Here is a 19,661-nt window from a genome sequence, read left to right as displayed (position 1 = left end):
GCTCATAAAAAATTTTTTAAAATAAAAATAGTAAAGGGAGCAGTTTAACAACGTAAGTGTACTTAATGTCACAGAGCTGTCACTACATGCTAAAATGATGAGTTTTATCTTCTGTGTTATATACATTTTTGTTTTGTTTTGTTTTTCGAGACAGGGTTTCTCTGTATAGCCCTGGCTGCCCTGGAGCTCACTTTGTAGACCAGGCTGGCCTCGAACTCAGAAATCCGCCTGCCTCTGCCTCCCGAGTGCTGGGATTAAAGGCATGCGCCACCACGCCCGGCATATATACATTTTTTACCACAACTAAAACACAGAACCGGTGGCTGGAGATGTAGCTCAGTTGACAGATTATTTGCCTAGTGTTTGCAAAGTTCTGGGTCCCATCCCAGCACTTCAAAAATCAGATGTGGTGGCACATGCTTATAACCCCAGCCCTGGGAAAGAGGCAAGGGGTGATCGATCAGAAGCTCCCATTCCATGCTGGCCACATTCCAAGTTTGAGACAGGAAAGCATTCGAATGGCACGGGCAAATCCCTGGGTTCAGTCTCCAGCACTAAAAGCAACAGCAGACTGGTCATGAGCCCACTACCTGCTCATCCCTGGAGACACAGCAGATAAGATGTGTCATGTATGTGACATGTCATGTATGTGAGGCAACAATTGGAGGACAGGTGTTAAAGTGCACAGAATCATCAAAACCTGAAATACTGTTTAAAAATAATCTCTGTTCCCTGGAGCAAGTCACAACAGTGTAGGCCAAAATCCAGTGGTGCAGGAAAGAATGCAGGGTAGGGAGTGATCAGGAAGTAGGCGTTCTGATCGAGCACAACACATTGCCCCACAGTCACAGCTCTTAGGAGGCAAAGTCAGGAGATGATCATGGGTTCTAGGGCAGCATGAGCTAGGCAAGATCCTGTCTCAAATACAGGCAGGAGTGCTGAAGATACAGCTGTTAGACTGCTGGGTTCTGGTTCCTGGACTGCATAAATTGAGCACTGTCTCAAAAAACAAGGGGCTCTGTGAGTAAAGACTAATGATGTAAGTTCAATTCCCCCGGACCTATACAACACAAGACAGAACAGCTGACTCCACAGTTGTCCTCTGACCTCCACAGATGCAATATGGCATATGATAATGTATATATATATATATATATCATACATACATAACAATATAATTGTTAAAAGATTAGGGGACAGAATAAAGACATTTAAAAGGGGAAAAGGTCCCAGGGTGTTGGCTCAGTGGGTAAAGCACTTGCCAGAAGCATGAAGACTTGAGTTTCCATCCCTGAAACCAATTTTTAAAAGCAGAGGAGGATTACAACACATTTGTAATCCCAGAGGGAGGTGGAAAAAGAGACTCCCTGGAGTTCCACATATACAAACATTAATATACACAAACACACATGCACACGCGCGCATGCGCGCACACACACCAAACAGTAAAAACCTAACTAAGACGAGAGGGGTACACCTGCCATGCTATCCATCCCCCTCCTCAACACCACTCTCTGCCAACTCATGACTTGAAATCTGGCTCTGGTCACAAGTCTTAGTTCTCTTGTCTGTAAAATGGGATAATTCCTGGTCTTTTTATTTCTAAGAGTCGGGGACTCATTAGAACCTGAGCATCACCCTTCTTCTTCTTCTTCTCTATCCACGTGTGCCCCAATACGGCTGCAGCTTTCGGACAGCCCAGGCTGCTGCTTCTCCCCACTGATTCCACCTCAGGAGCCGTTTAAAAAGTGGGTCACTAGGAATCTAGTTTGGACATAGCCTTCTTTACTCCCACCCTGTCAGCAATTAAAACTTCCACTGTACTTCAAAAAACTAGATCAGAAAAGTTGCTCTTGGGTCTTTTTTCACTTGAGCAAAAAGAAAACTTCTGTTTTAAATTATCCAAAGAAAGCAGAGACATTCGAGCCAAAATTATCTCAGCTGTGTGGTCTCACAGTCTGAAGACCCAGAGAGAAGTCCGCTTCTGGGAGCCTGGGGCCAAAGGAAGAGGGGCTGAATAATGTTGTGCCAGCCTACTTGCCAGGGGGGAGGGAAGGTGGAGACACCATACAGCTCTGAGACAGAGCCTGCACCTCCCAGAGCACTAGAGCGCAAAGGCCCAGCTGGCAGGCTGCAGAATGGCTCAGTGGTCCTCCACCCAGGCTGTGCCACTCCAGCAAACCATCCACAGCCACTTACAACTCCAAAGAAAACAAACCCCCAAATAGCAACTGTTCATTCCATGTCTCTGTCAGCCGACTCTCTGCAGCAACTTAATTCTAAAAACTCTCCTGGCAGGGTAAGGAACACAGTGCCACAGTGCTAGTCTGTCTGACAGGAAGCATCAAGGCAGGAGAACTCACTGGAACAAAAAGAGGCTCCATGGGTTCCATTGCTAGTGTGTCTGCAGAGAGCTGTCACTGTTAACAAGTCACTGAGCCTCTTAGGCTTGGGAGATCCTGGGTATGACAAGAAGAGCTCGAGCTCTCTGACTTCCCAAAGTTTCTTAGAAGACAAGAATGTACTGTTCAAGTTAATAGAGAGAGAGCCACTAGAACAGGCACTACTTGAGACTTGGGTTTAGGGTCCTAATTTAGAAGCAGAGGGTAAATGTTTTCCATATTAAGAGGTTTAGCTGCTCATGGTGGGGCCAGGACTCACTTCGAACACCAAGGCCTTCGGAGAAAAGCCTGATACCCCCAACAGCCCCAGTAGAGATGACATCTCAATCACCATTCTGTATTAGAATACATTTAATTAAAACACTCAAGGTAGGCCAACCTTTAACAACTGGTCCCTTTCTCCGTTATCCATACACAGAGACAAATCCTCTATACCTGTTGAGCCCACAGGTGGGTCAGTGAGGAAGTAAAATCCTAGCAAGGGACGCATCCTTAGTACTTTTTTTTTTTTCAAAACATTTTTTTAAAGATTTATTTATTTATTTTATGTATATGAGTACACCATTGCTCTCTTCAGACATACCAGAAGAGGGCATCAGATCTCATTGTAGATGGTTGTGAGCCACCATGTGGTGGCTGGGAATTGAACTCAGGACCTCTAGAGGAGCAGTCAGTGCTCTTAACCACTGAGCCATCTCTCCAGTCTGCATCCCTAGTGCTTAACTGGTCATGGTCGGCTTTTTGTTCAGTAAGACCTGAGGCTGCTCAGACCTAAAGGAAATCTGTGTTTGACTCACCAAATGGCTGGCCTGTTACAGATCCAAAGTTTGGGACCAGGAGATATGCCCTCCCAAATCTGTGCTGCTCCCTGGATCCAGGCTTGGGGAGCAGCCAAAAGCCACTGTCCAGCTCTAGCATCTGAACTAGGGAATCACAACGGAAGGAGGTCGGCACCAGCTACAGAAAAGCCTGTGGCCGCCCTCGCTCGACTTTACAGAGTGCAGGGCTGTACGGGCACAACTGCCAGCCTACAAAATGAAAACTCAGTTACTTCATCTTTTAACAAGGCCAAACTGCTTGGAGCAAGTCCTGGCTCTCTGGAGCCACACTAACGTGGCTCTTGCTGAGTCTGAGGATGGCAGAGCATGAAAGCGCCTCAGCACTCAGCTAATCCATCTTCCTTTATTGGTGAGAACAGAGGCCCAAAGGTGAGAAGAGATACTCAGGATTAGAACCAGAACCTGAGTGCACAGTAGCTTGAGGCCCCAAGGCTCTGACCTTGTGAGGATACAGGGAGCACTCAAGAGACTGGAAACCTAGGAGGCGAGGATCTCATATTTTTTTTTGTGAATGAGATAAAAGTCTGGACTGAATTGGAAATGTATGGTTTCAGAAATAAAGGTTATTTCATCTGAGAGTAGCAACTACTTATGTCTTGGATCAAAAATAAACATACAAGAAAAATTGACAAAAAAAAAAAAAAGCCGGGCGTTGGTGGTGCACACCTTTAATCCCAGCACTCGGGAGGCAGAGGCAGGTGGATTTCTGAGTTCGAGGCCAGCCTGGTCTACAAAGTGAGTTCCAGGACAGCCAGAGCTACACAGAGAAACCTTGTCTCAAAAAAACAAAAAACAAAAAAAGTGAGTAATTTTTAAAGGGTTAGAAAGACGGCTTAATGGCTAAGAGTACATGCTGCTCCCTCCTGCAGAGGACCCAGATTCAGTTCCCAGCACACACAGTAGCTCCCACCCACCTCTAACACCAATTCCGGAGGACCCAACACCCTGCTGGCCTCCATGACCGCCAGGCACACACACGGTCCACACAGTCACATATACACATATACACGTGTAGACAAGAACACACATGCCAAGTAAGATGTATACTTTTTTTTCCGTTTCTTTGACACAGGGTTTCTCTATATAGCTCTCCCTGGCGGTTCTGTCCTGGCACTCGCCCTATCCATGACGAGAGTTACGGCCTGGGAAGGCAGCTGCAGTCTGCCTTAGAAAGCTCTAGGTGCTAAGTCAAAGAACTTGAATTGTTTTAGATTTGTGCCATGCTGAGGTACATCCTGAAGGGACTCTCTATACTCAGAGAGTGTGAGGAGCAGCAGTTATCTCTGCAGCTTCTTATCCATCATTGCCTGTAAGGATAGGGTAGGAGTTGCTTACTTTGTTGTAAGGGGAGTCCCAGCCATTACCACTCTCTCGTCAAGCTCAGAGCCTCAAGCTCAGAGATCTATCTGCTTCTGTCTCCCTGTTGGAATTAAAGGCGTCTTCAGCCACTATACTATGGCAGGTCCTTTATTTTTTTAATTTACTTACTTATTTAGCGACAGGATTTTTCCATGTACCCTGGCTGCCCTAGAACTTCCTATGTAGATCTGGCTGGCCTCAAAAATCACAGATCTGCCTGCCTCTGCTTCTCAAGTGTTGAGATTAAAGGCATAACACCAGCATACCTGGCTTTATTTTTACTTGTGTTGCGTGTGTGTGTGTGTGTGTGTGTGTGTGTGTGTGTGTGTACGTATACACTGATGCAGGTGACAGAAATAATTAGATTCCCCTGGAACTGAAGTTACTTGTGGGCTGCCAAGTATTGGGAACTAGGTTTGGATTATCTTGAACACCATCAAACGCTCTTAAACACTAAGTGATTTCACTGCTGATGGTGCATGCCTTAAATCCCTGTGCTCAGGAGGCAGAAACTACTGGATCTCTGAGTTTGAGGTCAGCCTGGTCTATAGAGTTCCAGGACAGTTAGGACTATACAGAGAACCCTATTTTGGGAACAACAACAACAAAAACAAAAACCAAACTACTAAGTGATTTCTGAGCCCTGAATTAAATAATTCTGAGGATCACAGTGAACTGGATGAACGAGCCAGGTAGCTGAAAGTGAGCCACAACACATACCAGGAAGCCACAAGCCTGCTGGTTAACTGAGGGTACGTCAAGGCAGTTTAAGCAGCAAGGATTAGCCTGCTTACTTTGCCATGTCGCCTCAAATAGCTTCAGAAAAGGGGGAAAAGCTATTCTGCCTCTGTTCAACTGCCCAGGATGTGCTGGGCACAAAACCAGGGCAAAGTGACGAGAGAGTGGTAATGGCTGGGACTCCCCTTACAACAAAGTAAGCAACTCCTACCCTATCCTTACAGGCAATGATGGATAAGAAGCTGCAGAGATAACTGCTGCTCCTCACACTCTCTGAGTATAGAGAGTCCCTTCAGGATGTACCTCAGCATGGCACAAATCTAAAACAATTCAAGTTCTTTGACTTAGCACCTAGAGCTTTCTAAGGCAGACTGCAGCTGCCTTCCCAGGCCGTAACTCTCGTCACCCTCCAGACATCGTCCACAGAAGACACGGCACACACATGCTAATCCCTGCACTCTGGCTTCCACAAGCTGTCTTTGCCTGGAATGGTCCTACTCCTTCATTTCTTCTATACCCCATTCATCTAAGGACTCAGCTCAGAAGCACCCCCACAAACACATACTCCCCAGAACCGTCTGACTCCCAGTTCCCAGTCTCCCTTCTCCTGCCACACTGTGGCCGTGACTGGATGCCAATGGCAGTGTACCTTATTTGAGAGATAATTGGATGCTTCTAGAGAGTAACAACTGGGCCCAGATGGCCCGCCTGGGCAGACAGTTTCACAGTGTGCTCAACATGTCTGCAGAGCTGGGTGGAACTATAAACTACCAGACTCTTGTCTTTGCCATCATGATCTAACAGAAACAAACAGTCCACCCTGGGATGCCATCCACGAGCCCCAGCTCCTAGTGTTGGGAATGGCTGGCTCTTTTTCTGGGATGATTTGTGTGGCTTGGCCTCTCTGCTTCTTACCTCTGAACTAAGAATAATGGTTCTTGTCAGAGAAGCTGAGTGTTTTGAGATGAGCAGCCCTAGAAACAGATTCTCAAGTTCAAGGCCATTATTTTAAACCCCCTTTAGAGTTGTGTACCATTTACCAACTAATGCCAGGAACTGGAAGCCTATTTGCAGCCAAAGCCTCTTCTTTCCTCACAAACACCCTAGTGTACAGCAGCAGTTGAGAGAGCCGCACTGAGGACTCTTGGGTAGCCCGCTGACTTTGTATTCCAGAGTGCAGGGATTTCCATCTCAAGTGTGGAGACAGTTCATGGTTTCAGGCCGCTGTGCTCTCCAGTCTCCGGGTACAAATTACCTGAGCCCACAGGGTTCTCAGTCAGCACCAGAGTGATCTCACTGTGCTCACTGCCTACACACTGATAAGTGAGTCAGCCTCTATACAAGCATCTGCCTGCCCACTCCCCATTGTTAGGTCAGACACATCCGAAGGGATGCATAGTGGATCCTGTCTGGGAAATTCTGTACCTGCATTTATGTAGTAGCTATTGGTACTAAAAGTACAACTATTACTACTTGGCTATTCTTGATAATTTAAATTTTTAATTTAGAAATGGGTCATCCAACTTTTTTAAAGGGTCCCAGCTGAGGCTGGAGAGATGGCTCGGTGATTAAGAAAGAGCATTGCCTGAGACAGTTTCTTCTTCTTCTTTTGAACAATCAGGCTAAAAATCACAATCTAGGCTGGGCATAATGGTGTATAGCTTTAATCCCAGTACTCAGGAGGCAGAAGCAAGCAGATCTCTGTGAGTTCAAGGCTAGCCTTGTCTACAGAGCAGTTTCAAGCCACCCCAGTGATATTATACAGTGAGAGCCTGTCACAATAAATAGATATAAATAGATATAGATAGACATCCTGGTGGCTCAGTAGTATAGCATTTGCCTAGCATGTACCAGGCTCTGGGCTCACTACCCTAGGTTTGATCTGTTTATTTAACTTACATATATAACAGTACTCTGGGTGCCATAAAACCCAGCAGTTGCTTGTAAGTACTCAAGCTGTGAAAGGATATTATAAAACATTCATCCCCAATTATATTGATAATTTATGAGTGTTCAAGGAGATAAAGTTCTAGACTTATGAAAACATCAAAAATATCAGAGCCGCTGTTGCGCAATCCACCTCAGAATGCCCAAGGCAGGCCTGAGTTAGTAGCAGTAGTTTATATAATCCAAGTCTCAGCTTTCTCATCTCTAAAATGGGAGGCATCATGCAATGTACGGGGTTGCCGAAACGGCTAAAGTAGTGATCACATCTGTCAAGCACATGCCGTCTTCCCTAAGAGCAACAAACTGAATAGCAGGCGGACAGATAACAACTCCTTCCTAAGGCATGGCCACTGAAGGAAGCAGCATTGTAACTTGATGCCCAGACAGTCTAATGCAGACTTGCCATGCAATCAGTGGCAATATGTTACTTGTAGGCAAATTCCAATGGGAAAAAATGCTCCAGAGAAGTAAAAGCAACGGGTCCACCTGAGAAAAAAATTAAGAAATTAAGAATCCTAGTACTTCAGAGGCAGAGGCCAGCAGAGGTCTACATAGTAAGTTCTAGGACTTATGTAGAGAGACACTGTCAGAAGAGAAGAGAAGAGAAGAGAAGAGAAGAGAAGAGAAGAGAAGAGAAGAGAAGAGAAGAGAAGAGAAGAGAAGAGAGAAAAAAGCAAGAAAGAAAATAAGTTAGCAATCATTTTTATGATTAGCTTTTTTTTATGAGTAGCTTTTAAATGTCAGCCTTGGGGCTGGAGGAATGCTCAACGGTTAAGGACACTTTCTACTCTACCAGAGGACCCAAGTTCTGTTCCAAGCACCTATATCAGGTTGACCACAATTGCCTGTAATGGCAATCAGGCAGGCAGGGTGGTAGGCACGTGCACACGCACACACACACAAAACAATGTTGTTGGCTTGGTTTTTTTAATGTCAGCCTTGCCAGTCATCATATCTGAGTCCTATGAATCCTGGGACACCAAGATGATGAAATGTCTCACTTTAGTGGGGAAATCTCAAGCAATCATCTTTCGGGTTCTTGTCTTGTCTAAAGAGCCCTCCCTCTCTGGGTCTGAACAGGGAAGAGCAGTAGGGCCGTACAGAGACAAGTCCCATTTTTGTGTTTACAACTATTGGATCTTATTAGGATTACAAAGAATCCACAGTTCTTGCTTAAGCAGATAGTAAAGAATCCATTCCTAGGGTTCGTAGATCCTACTTCCTTTTACAGGAAGGGAAAGAACTGCTATCAACTGATCTAACTGAATTAGTGAAGCAGACTCATCATTAGAACAAACAATGCCTTAAAAGAGATCCTAATGTTAATTACTTTATTACTAAACAGATTTAAACATCTATCCATTCTTACATCATCTATTACTGGAGCATCTGATTCAGACACAGCTTTTAAAAAGCATAGCATACACTTCCATGTTTTTAAAGAATTATTTATTTTATATATGAGTACACTGTTTTCTCTTCAAACACTCCAGAAAAGAGCATCAGATCCCATTACAAATGGTTGTAAGCCACTATGTGGTTGCTGGGATTGAACTTGGGACCTTTGGAAGAGCAGCCAGTGCTATTAACTGTGGAACCATCTCTCCAGCCCCTATGTCTTTCTTTCTAAAACATTAATTTTTTTTTACTGGGGCTGGAGAGATGACCCAGTAATTGGGTACGCTTGTTGCAGAGGACCTAGGTCACAACCTGAAACTCCAGTTCTAGAGGATCTAACAGCCTCTTCTAGCCTCCATGGGCACTGCACACAGACGTATATGCAGTCAAAACATCCAGACATATAAAATAAAAATAAGCTTTTAAAAGTATATATAATAAAATTCTATTAAGTTAAAGTTAATTCAAAAACTTTGAATAAACCGGGCAGTAGTGGCACAGGCCTTTAATCCCAGCACTCAGGAGGCAGAGGCAGGCAGATTTCTGAGTTCGAGGCCAGCCTGGTCCACAAAGTGAGTTCCAGGATAGCCAGGACTATACAGAGAAACCCTGTCTTGAAAAACTCAAAAAACAAACAAACAAACAAACAAACAAAACAAACAAACAAACAAAAATCACAAAACAAACAAAAAAAGAAGTGGTCACTATGCAAGTCCGGAAACTTCAGTTCCAACCCTAGGACTCACATAAAAAGCCAGATGTGGTAGCAAACATCTGTAATTTCATAACAGTAGCCAGAGGCTCACAAGCCTGCTAGCCTGCAGAATGCAAGTACACAGCGCAGCCCAGAAACACAGATTGAGGCCCAATGAGGAGAGGGAGAAATGACTCCCAGAGCTGTCCTCTAACCTCAACACGTGCACCACGGTGTGCACTTCAAGGGGCATGTGACCTCCATAGGAAGGAACCCGCTAAGTCTACATTCCTAACAGCCTCCGAGATGCTCCCACAGAGTGTATCAAATACCAAGAATGTATAGAAATACTATATTCTGAATTTTGCAGTTGAAGAAGCCAATGCTCATAAAGATGAGAAAATATGGGCAGGATCCCGACTACCAAGAGGCAGAGGCAGACTTGTGAACTCAGTTCTAAACACCTCAACTAAAGAGATGCACAGCCTTCCTTTGCCCTGTGAGGAAGAGTCAAGCCAGTCAGGTGTTTATGTTAATTTTACTCCTTCAGCTAAGACTCCTTAAAGGGCTGGAAGAGGGCTAGGGATTTAGCTCAACATATGCTCAGCATACAAGGCCCTGGGTTCTAGCCCCAGGGTGTGTATGTGTGTAAATTTTCTCTCTCCCTCCCTTTCTCGAATGCGCACACACATAATTGTTTATTGAGAGGAGGAAGATCAGGCATGGTGATGAGGGAATTATCTGGCCCGGGAGTCTGTACTAAGTTCATAAACTAATGGTGTGACGCTGCGAGCTCTGGGCTATGCTGCTCACACCTCTGCTGGAATACTCAGCGCCACCCACCACTGAATGAGTGACCATCCACAGAGGGGAACAAAAGGAACAGAGGCATGTGTCTGTTCTAGGCAAGTGCAGACTTGAAACAAACACCACTGTTCTCCATCAGCCATGGTACCGAGAACAGACCTGCCTTCTGTGGCCCAAGGATGGCAAACCTGCACCTGTGTTCCAGTCCACAGCTGTCCAGTATTAGACCCCAAGCTTTGTGACTGCAGCCCAGGGTGCTCCCTACAGAGTACTAGCCAACCTGATCCAACAACACTGGGCCCTGCAGGAAGACAGCTCTCAGCCAGGTAGGAAACATAATCTCCTAGGCAGAGTTATCCAAGACACACTAGGCCATACTACAGGCCATAGCTCCTAACACAAAACCTGTTAACCGAACGTTAACCACTTGGCAGGAATACTGCAAAGGGAATCTGGGCACTGGATGGGTGGATAGGTGAAATGAACCGGCCAAGCCCAGAGAAGACTCATCTCTCCTGCTGTTTTCCTCTAAGATTTCATCCGTATACTTTTATAAGGTTCTCTATAGCTGAGTGTACTGCCCTTGCCCAGTTGTGAACCCCCATAGGAGGGAGAAGGCAGAACCTTTTTATCTTTACACCCTTGCTGAAAACTATGAGTGGAAAACCATGGAAAGAAACACATCCCTTCCATATGCTGGCCCTTCTGCTAGGAACTGCATATCATTGATTTACTTCTATGAAGAGCCCTGTGAAGGAAGCCAAGGCATTCTCCTTTTACAAAGGGAAATGAGACTCGGTTGAGTACGTATCAAGGCACTGCTGATCAGAGGGAGGCTGTAAGCAGATACAGAACTGTCCACCTTGACCACCATGTTGATTCCCTCCTGTATAAGGAGCACAGTAAATGCCTGCTGACATCAGAAGCTGGCCAGTGCTTCCTCTTGCTGTGCTCAGATCTCCCTTCCAAATATAATCACCCATCTTCAGTGACTAACCTATACAATCACCCGTCCTCAACGACTAACTTATAGTCACCCATCCTCACTAACTTGTAGCTGAGTGTACTGCCCTTTCCCAGTTATGAATCCCTATCCTCAATAACTAACCTATACGATCACCCATCCTCGATGACTAACCTATACGATCACCCATCCTCAATAACTAACCTATACGATCACCCATCCTCAATGACTAACCTAAAGCAGATGTTGGTTTTGGTTTTGGTTTTGGATTTTGAGGACAGGACTTTACTATGTAGTCCAGGATGGTCTGGAACTAGCTATGAAGCCCAGGCTGGCTTCAAACTCCCGGAAATCATCCAGTTTCAGCCTCCTAAGTGCTAGGATCAAACACATATACTAGCATGAATTCACCCTCTCTCGTGCGCGCACAAATACACACACACAGCACTAAAGTTGCTTTTGGATATTCTCTCTGGTTTTTGTTTTGGTTTGGTTTGTTTGTTTGTTTGTTTGTTTGTTTTTAAGTTTCACTAAAGCTAGCTGGAAACTTCTTCGGCCTTTACCCCCCAAGTGCTGGGATTACAGGTAGAGGCCATTACATTCTGCTCTCTTTCACTTTTAAAAACAATACATGGTGGCACACACCTATAGTACCAGCACTCTTGTGAGTTCAGCCCCCAACCCCCAACTCAGCCTGGAAAGATCATGCATGAGGATGAGGACCTGACTTAGAGTCCATCAAATGCAAAGCTGGGAGTGCTGAAGTGTATTGTACTTCTATCACTGGAGAGGGGGAAAGAGAAGCACCCTGAGGCTTCCAGGCCAACCAGGCCAGGTCTAAGTGAAAGAGCCTGTCTCATGAAACCAAGTAACCAGCTCCTGGTAAACACTCGAGGTTGACCTCTGGCCTCCACATATACAATGTACGCACACATATGCACATAATCTTACCAAAAAGAGATTTTTGTCACTTGAATCAAAGACACCAGTATGTTTGAACAGTCAATACAGGGCCTCTCGGACACTCCATCTGTCTTAAGAAATAAATAAAACTATGTCTTCAAATAAGAAGCAAAAGTGTCACTAAGGGAAATTCCCACTGCTCAGTTCCTTGGGTGGGTTTCAAGTTTTCCACCAAAGGGCCTCTGGGATGGACAGTCCAGCAGGCACACTCACTATTAAGATACTGTGGCTTCAACCTGATATCACTATCCAATTAATTTAGTAAGATACCTTCCCATATGCTAATGATCTAGAGTGACTTTATTAAATGTGAGGATACTACCTTTGTCACAGCAATGATCAGAACTTCTTGAAGATACATTTCGCATAGGCTCAGTCATACACTCTCAGTGGAACTAATAATAAATGATTTGCTTCCATGAATCTAAAGAAATGTACTGGGACTGGAGTGATGGCTCAGTGCTGCTCTTCCAGAGGTCCTGAGTTCAATTCCCAGCAACCACATGGTGGCTCACAACTATCTGTAATGGAATTGGATGCCCTCTTCTGGTGTGTCTGAAGAGAGTGACAGTGTGCTCACGTACATAAAATAAGTAAATATTAAAAAAAAAAGGGGGGGGGGCTGGTGAAATGGCTCAGTGAGTAAGAGCACTGACTGCTCTTCTGAAGGTCCTGAGTTCAAATCCCAGCAACCACATGGTGGCTCACAACCACCCACGGAATGAGGAGAGGTCATAAATTCAATTCCCAACAACCAGATGAAGGCTCACAACCATCTGTATAGCTACAATGTGTACTCATAGACATAAAAGTAAATAAATAAATTTTTTTTAAAAAGAAGAAGTATATCAACAAAGGGTATAATCACCAGCCTCACTGCTCAATCTTATATAACTGTGTGTAACTAAAATAAGGCCCTTTCTACAAACTCTTTTCTTCTTTATTAAAATAAGAAGAAAGAAATCTGAACGACCTAAAGTAGATGCTTCCTTAATTAGCTGCCATGCCATAAAAAGAAACTGGGGCAGTAAGATGGCTCAACAGGTAAAAAGGCCTAGAAGTGCCTGACGACCCAAGTTCAGTCCCCCAAAGCTCAGCCCCATTCACATGGTGGGAGGAGAGACACAACTCTATCAACCTGTCTTTTGGTCTGTGTGTATGCGTGTGCACACACACAAACACTCAAGTGCACACACACAGCATACACTAAAAACGAAAGATGTGGTGCACATCTGTAACTCAGAACCCCTACTCAGGAGGCTGAGGCAAGGGGTCACAAGTTCAAGGGTAGCCTGGGCTATATATTGCAAGGCTCACTCTTGCACTGCTCACACTCACCCTTAACAGAATAAAACAAGGAGCTGCAAGATGGCTCAGCAGGCAAGGAGCTTGCAACACAAGCCTGATGACCCGAGTTTGAGCCCCAGCACCCACAGGAAAGTAAAGGCAGAGAACCAACTCCTAAAGGTGATCTTCTGGCCTCTTACACATATGCTGTGCCATGAGTGTCCCAATAATAATAATAATAATAATAATAATAATAATAATAATAATAATAAAACTTTTAAGTGAAGAGGCTGGAGAGATAACTCAGAGGCTAACGGTACTTGCTGTTCTTACAGAGGACCTGCGTATGGTTCCTAACACCAAATTAGGAGCTCTCGACTGTCTATAACTCCAGTTCTAAGTGATCTAGTGCCCGCCCAGTCTTCCAGAGCACATGCACACATGTGGAGCACATAAACACACTGAGGCATTCATACATACACATAAATAGTAACTAAACAAATCTCTTTAAGAGGGTTGGAAAAACAAGAGAAGAGACCCTTAGATATCTGAACATCTTTCTTAGGAAACTGTTAACAGAGTACTGACTATAAAGGTGCTCAATAAAGTTAGTTCTTGTTCTTAGGCTAGCCCCTGAGGCTGGTTCCTATTAACATTGAAAAGGCTGGGCAGTGATGGCACACTTTAATCCCAGCACTTGGGAGGCAGAGGCAGGCAGATTTCTGAGTTCGAGGCCAGCCTGGTCTACAGAGTGAGTTCCAGCACAGCCAGGGCTACACAGAGAAAGAAACCCTGTTTTGAAAAAACCAAAACCAAAACCAAAACCAAAACCAAAAAGACAACCAAACAATGAAACAATGTAAATGTGATCAGTGGTAACTTTATCAGACAAGTGCCATGTACCCCTTTCTGTCATGCATACTTTAAGTAATGCTCACCTCAGCCATCTCAAATGAGAATAAACTTAAGTCTCCTGGAAGGCAAGGCCCACATCCTGGTCATACCTGATTCTCAGCTCTGAGCAGGGAGACTACGACCAGAGAACATAAGAATGAATATATAGCTTAAAGGTAAAGGAACTTGGAAAAAACATGTGACCCTCTTCTCATCTAACTGGAGCTACTACCTGAGACACACTGCAAATAATCCCATCTGGCTTGCATGCTGGCCTTGCAAAGGGCAGGGCACCAGCTTTGTAATGTGTATACCACCAAGACAGCTTCTGAACTTGGATCCATATTCTGATGGGCAGACTATGGTGCTGACTCAATTCTTCCCTTCTCAGCCCCATACGGGGCTTGCACACAAGGGGTATGTGGAGGGACAATGTCAGCCATGATAAGGCCCATGGCAATCACAGAAGTAAACAGAACACATGATGTCTCTGATCACTTGATCAACAAGTCTCTGAGATAAGATACATCGCTTTATAACCCTCACTTTCCTCCCTCTACACTGGGACAAATAAATACACCTTCTTTTGTGTGTGCCTGTGTGTAGTTGTATGAATACATATATGTACATGTATATAGATGCTAGGTCAAGGTTGAAAGGTCAAAGTTGAATAGCTTCTGTTAATCACCTTATTTTGGAGACAGGATCACTCGCTGAATCTGGAGCTCTAAAATTCAGAAAAGCTGACTGGCCACTAAACTATGGGCTCTGCTTGTCTCTGCCTTACCCCAGCTGGGTGACAGCTGGGTACACTGCTGCCCCTTCTCATGGGCGCTGGGGATCGAGCTCAGATCCTCATGCTTGTGTGGCAGGTACTTTACCATGAGCCATCTCTCCAGCCCCAAGTCTGGATATAGTTACACAATACTCATCCGTATCTAAATACCCACTGAGCATTAACTGTAATGCAGACGCTGCTGGGGATACAGCCATGACATGTCTGTAAAATCCCACCTCGTGGAGCCACAGGCGCTGTGGATGCTGTAACGCTCAGGAGAAAGCACTTTACAAACGTCAAAGGATTATCCTAGTATCACATGCAGACTTGACCTGTGCATCACCATACCCAGCTGCCCGCTGCCCCAGCTAAAAGCCTGGAAATGATCTTCCTCCTGTCTCAGTCCTGCTCACTCCAATAATCCCAGGTTATCACCAAGTCTCTTCTTGGGTGTGTATTTCTTTGTCCATTTCCATGTGTCTGTGCTGGGCCTTTATTCCCACCTGCTGGCACCTGTGTAACGATAATGTCGAGCAAGGGCTGATCTCTTACCATATGGCAAGCTTTGTGCTAAGAACTTTGCATGCACAGCATACCTCATCCTGTACTGCTGATGCTAGGACGTACAGAGCGGGGAAAGGCACAGAATAACCTGCCTGAGCACACAGTCAGGAGGAAGCTACAGCTCAAGCTCTGGTCTGTAAGATTCTGTCTTTGTTATGAGATTCCTGCTTCCGTCCCTCCCTGGTCAGTTTACACACCTTAGTTACACTGCTGCTGGAATGTTCTTTAAAAACCCAAGTAGATAAGATCTTCTCCTATAAAAGCACCAAAGGCTCCTCGGCATCTCCTGGATAAGATCCCAAGGCTACCAGCCAGTCTCCAAGGTAACCTATAGCCTGTCCAGTCCCAGACTCCAGCTAGGAGGCCCTTAAGCTGCTCCGGAATACACTAAACCCTCTGACCTCCCTCAATCTCCTTCCTCTGCAGAGCCTCCCTCCCTCCCTCCCTCCCTCCCTCCCTCCCTCCCTCCCTCCCTCCCTCCCCCCTCCCTCCCTCCCTCCCTCCCCTTCAAACGAGAACCTCTCCCTGCAGGGCGGTGGTGGCGCACACCTTTAATCCCAGCACTTGGGAGGCAGAGGCAGGCGGATTTCTGAGTTCGAGGGCAGCCTGGTCTACAGAGCGAGTTCCAGGACAGCCAGGGCTACACAGAGAAACCCTGTCTCGAAAACCCAAAAAAAAAAAAAAAAAAAAAAAAGAAAAAAGAAAAAAAAAGAACCTCTCCCTGTAACCTCAACCATCTAAACACACTTCACCACTGACTTCTAAAATTACTCCTGGCCCTTCCCACCCCCACATTTCCAATCCTGACTTCTTCCAGGAAGACAGGCAGTGTTTTCTCATTTCTGACATTCAGAGTCCCAGCCAGCAGTAGGTCAAGATATGAATGGTGTGCACATGGTGGTAGTAAAACCTCACAGCACTGTCTAAGGAAGTGGTTAGGTCCTAGGACAAGAATACATCAGACCTCAAAACAATAAAAAGAAGGGAAGCTTGCAGCAGCTCCTGTCCTCACAGGCAAACTCAAAAAGACAGAGAAAGTTCAACAATTTTCCTACAACTGAGTCACTTCTCCAGTCTCTCTACAAGCGTGTGGAAAGCCAGTTCGGTCCCCTATACAACTGCAGAAACTAAGCTAGCCTGGCCAGGGACCTGAGTTACTGATCTCACTGTATGGCAGGAGGGCAGTGTGCTCGGCGTCTGGGAGGCAGGAGAGGATGCATATTGACAACCCTCCTCCACTCCACAGTGAGGAAACAAACCTCCAACATGCAGACTGGCAAAATCCAGGACTCTAATTACCACTGGTGAAAAGAGGGTCCTGATTAAGGCAGAGCTGTCAGAGAAAAGGGCTGATTAGAGAACACAGCCCCGTCCGTTCTTCTCCACAGCTCTAACTGGTGTCCGGTCCACAGATGGATGCCTGCACCTTCCCTACATGCCCTTCCCACTCTCCAGACACAGCCAGATGCTTAAAACTCTAACCAGTGATTAGGACTGGCTTCAGAACACCCTTCAAAAGCTTTCCATCCACTTAGAATTCAAACTCTGATGTTAGCAATTCAAGGCCCACCCCTCCCTTCGCTTCCCCCACTCTCCCTTCAACCACTAGAAAGATACAGAGATCTTTCAACCTCTTAAAGCAGGCCAACTTCCCAGCCATTCCTCTGCTATTCTCCCAACCAAGAAAAATCCCCCCAAAGCTGGGTACTTCAAAAGGCCGCAGTTCAAACTTGAACTTTTCAAAGATGTTACCCTGACCATCCTACCAAGACAGCACCCTACTCTATCACTATGACCCCACTTCTTAGTCGTAATTAGTGCTCATCACTAACATCTCCAAATTGGTTAGTTTCTTCATGTAGTGTCTCCCCTACCCCCACCATCTTCCTTTTTGAGACAGTATCTCTCTTGTTGGCCATCTGGGCCTTCAGACTGCTCTGTAAACACGGATGACCTTGGCCCTCCTGCCTCCACCTCCCAGGTCTGAGCTTACAGGCTTTCAGGGACATGCACGGCTAGTACCTTTTCTTTAAAGCAGACATTGTTTGATATCCCTCTATGAATCAGACTGGATGTCCTGGGTACTCAGAATTCCCTCAATGTTTGCTATGATATTGGCAGAGGAGCAGCCCTCAAGATAGGTTATCATTGTGATACAAAACAAGCTAATGTTTCCCATGTTAGTTAAGCCCCTACTAGTACTGGATATTATAAACACTCTTAGGAGGATAAATCCACTAAAGGTCACAGTCCCGGAAGAAATTTCCCTGGTAACCTTCTGGGTTAAATACTTGTTTGCATGATTCCTAAGCCAGCCCCCCCCCCCCACCTCTCTCTATCTCTCAACTTCGGCCCACTCTCAAGGGGTGACCTGTCACGCTATGATTCATGCTCACATTGTTGTAACAAAAACACACATGAGCATTTTGACTTTCTTTACAGTCATTCACACATTTTCACATCCATCTCACTGAAGAAAACTACAAGGTACTTCCTAGACAGTTTCGATTCCTAGACAGGAAGCAAAGAAGCTTTCAAGTTCCAATCAACAACAGGACTGGGTCAACAGAGGCAGAGTCCTCGTCATTTCTGGTTCAGGAGGAACGGGGAAGTGGTGAGTCACAAGAGGGTAAGGCTTACAACACGGAAGCTCTGAGAATCACAGGGTTATCGACATCTTAGGTCTTCCAGTGGCCAGCTCCTAGCCGGTGGATGTGGAACTCAAAACTTAACAAGTACACTCAACAAGTGAACAGACAGAGCGGGTCCCAGAGGGTCTCTTCACTCCCCAGTTCTCTTTTTTCTCCATAAAGGAAGCTTCTCAAGAAGACTCCTAAGTCAGGGGCAGAAGGCAGCTCAGACGTCACCAAGGGCTCAGGAGAGGACAGAGGTGGACCAAGAAACACATAAATGATAGGGTGGGGCAAAGAAATGAACCAAGGTGGGGGTAGAGGCAGTGGCTGGGAAGATGGGTGAGGCCAAAGAGAAAAGAATACAATGGAACAGAGTGGAACAGACTGAGCAAAGTTAAAGTGCTGTGAGATCTGGGTCAGAAGAGGCCTGCCAGGGTAGGGAGAGTTTGAAGGGAGTCTGATGATGCAAGTGAACCGGCTCAAGGAGACCCAGAAGGAGTCAGATGGAAAGGGATCCCCGGCTCGGCTGGACAACGAAAGAAGTCTGGCCGGAGAGTTCCAGAGTCGAGAGAGACCCCGAAACGAGTTAGACAAAGTGGAGTCCGGGCCTGGGGAGCCTTAGGAGAGCCAGTGGAGAGTCTGATGGGGCCCCAGCCGTCTCACCGCGTTTATTTTTGGTGCCGTGCTTCTTGGCAGCCGTCAGCTCCTGTTCGATTTTCTTCTCCAGGAACTCCTGCTTCTTGCTTAACATCTCCTCCGTGTCCCGAAGCCGCTGGATGGCCTCCTGGGGGGTCGGGCCGCCCTTGCCCGCCTTACCCCCTCCAGCCCCGAACAGCTTCCCGAACACCGACATGGTTGCTGCTCGCCGCGCCGGCCTCCGGCGCCCACTCCGGCTCGGCTCGGCTCGGCTCGGCTCGGCTCCCGCGCCCACTCCCGGCCTGCCGCTCCCCGCAGCCGCAGGCCTCGCCTCCACCTCCGCCCCGCAGCTGGGCCCGGCCGCGCCACCTCCCACAGGCCCCCACGCCCGGGCCCGGCCGGCGTCAGGGCAACGCGCCGCTGACTACAGCTCCCAGAGCACCACGCGCCCGCAGCCCCTCGAGTCTAAGGGAGGACCGCGCGCTGCAAGCCGGGAGTCTGAGTTTTCCGGCTCCTGGCGTACTATGGCGCATCTTTTTAGTCTCGCAGAGGTCAAAGGGCAATGTGGCATGCTGGAAAATGTAGTCTCTTTGGAATGTGTTCCGTAGAGATGAAAGACCAGGAAGAGAAGAAATAACTATTACAAAAAGAGGGGTTCGTTGTGCTGGTCCGTGATAGAACCCTGGACCTAATTCACAGCACGGGAAGTAATAGTGATAACAACATCACTCATTTTCTATGATCTCTGGAACATAGTA

The 19,661-nt window shown here is 46.3% G+C and overlaps 1 protein-coding gene across 1 annotated transcript in view; it reads right to left on the bottom strand.

Moving 5' to 3' along the window:
* The window catches only part of Chmp4b (charged multivesicular body protein 4B), a 37,758-nt gene extending 18,482 nt beyond the window's left edge, over positions 1-19,276 (bottom strand). Inside the window, exon 1 of the mRNA NM_029362.3 lies at positions 18,931-19,276. Coding sequence (NP_083638.1) covers positions 18,931-19,120 — 190 coding nt within the window. The 5' untranslated portion in view covers positions 19,121-19,276. The remainder of the gene's footprint in view (positions 1-18,930) is intronic.
* Between the last annotated feature and the right edge of the window lie 385 nt (positions 19,277-19,661).

This window comes from Mus musculus, chromosome 2, assembly GCF_000001635.26.
Source record: "Mus musculus strain C57BL/6J chromosome 2, GRCm38.p6 C57BL/6J".
In the NCBI taxonomy this organism is placed as follows: Eukaryota; Metazoa; Chordata; class Mammalia; order Rodentia; family Muridae; genus Mus; species Mus musculus.
Note: the sequence above shows the minus strand (reverse complement) of the source record. Positions and strands in the feature narration are given on the sequence as shown.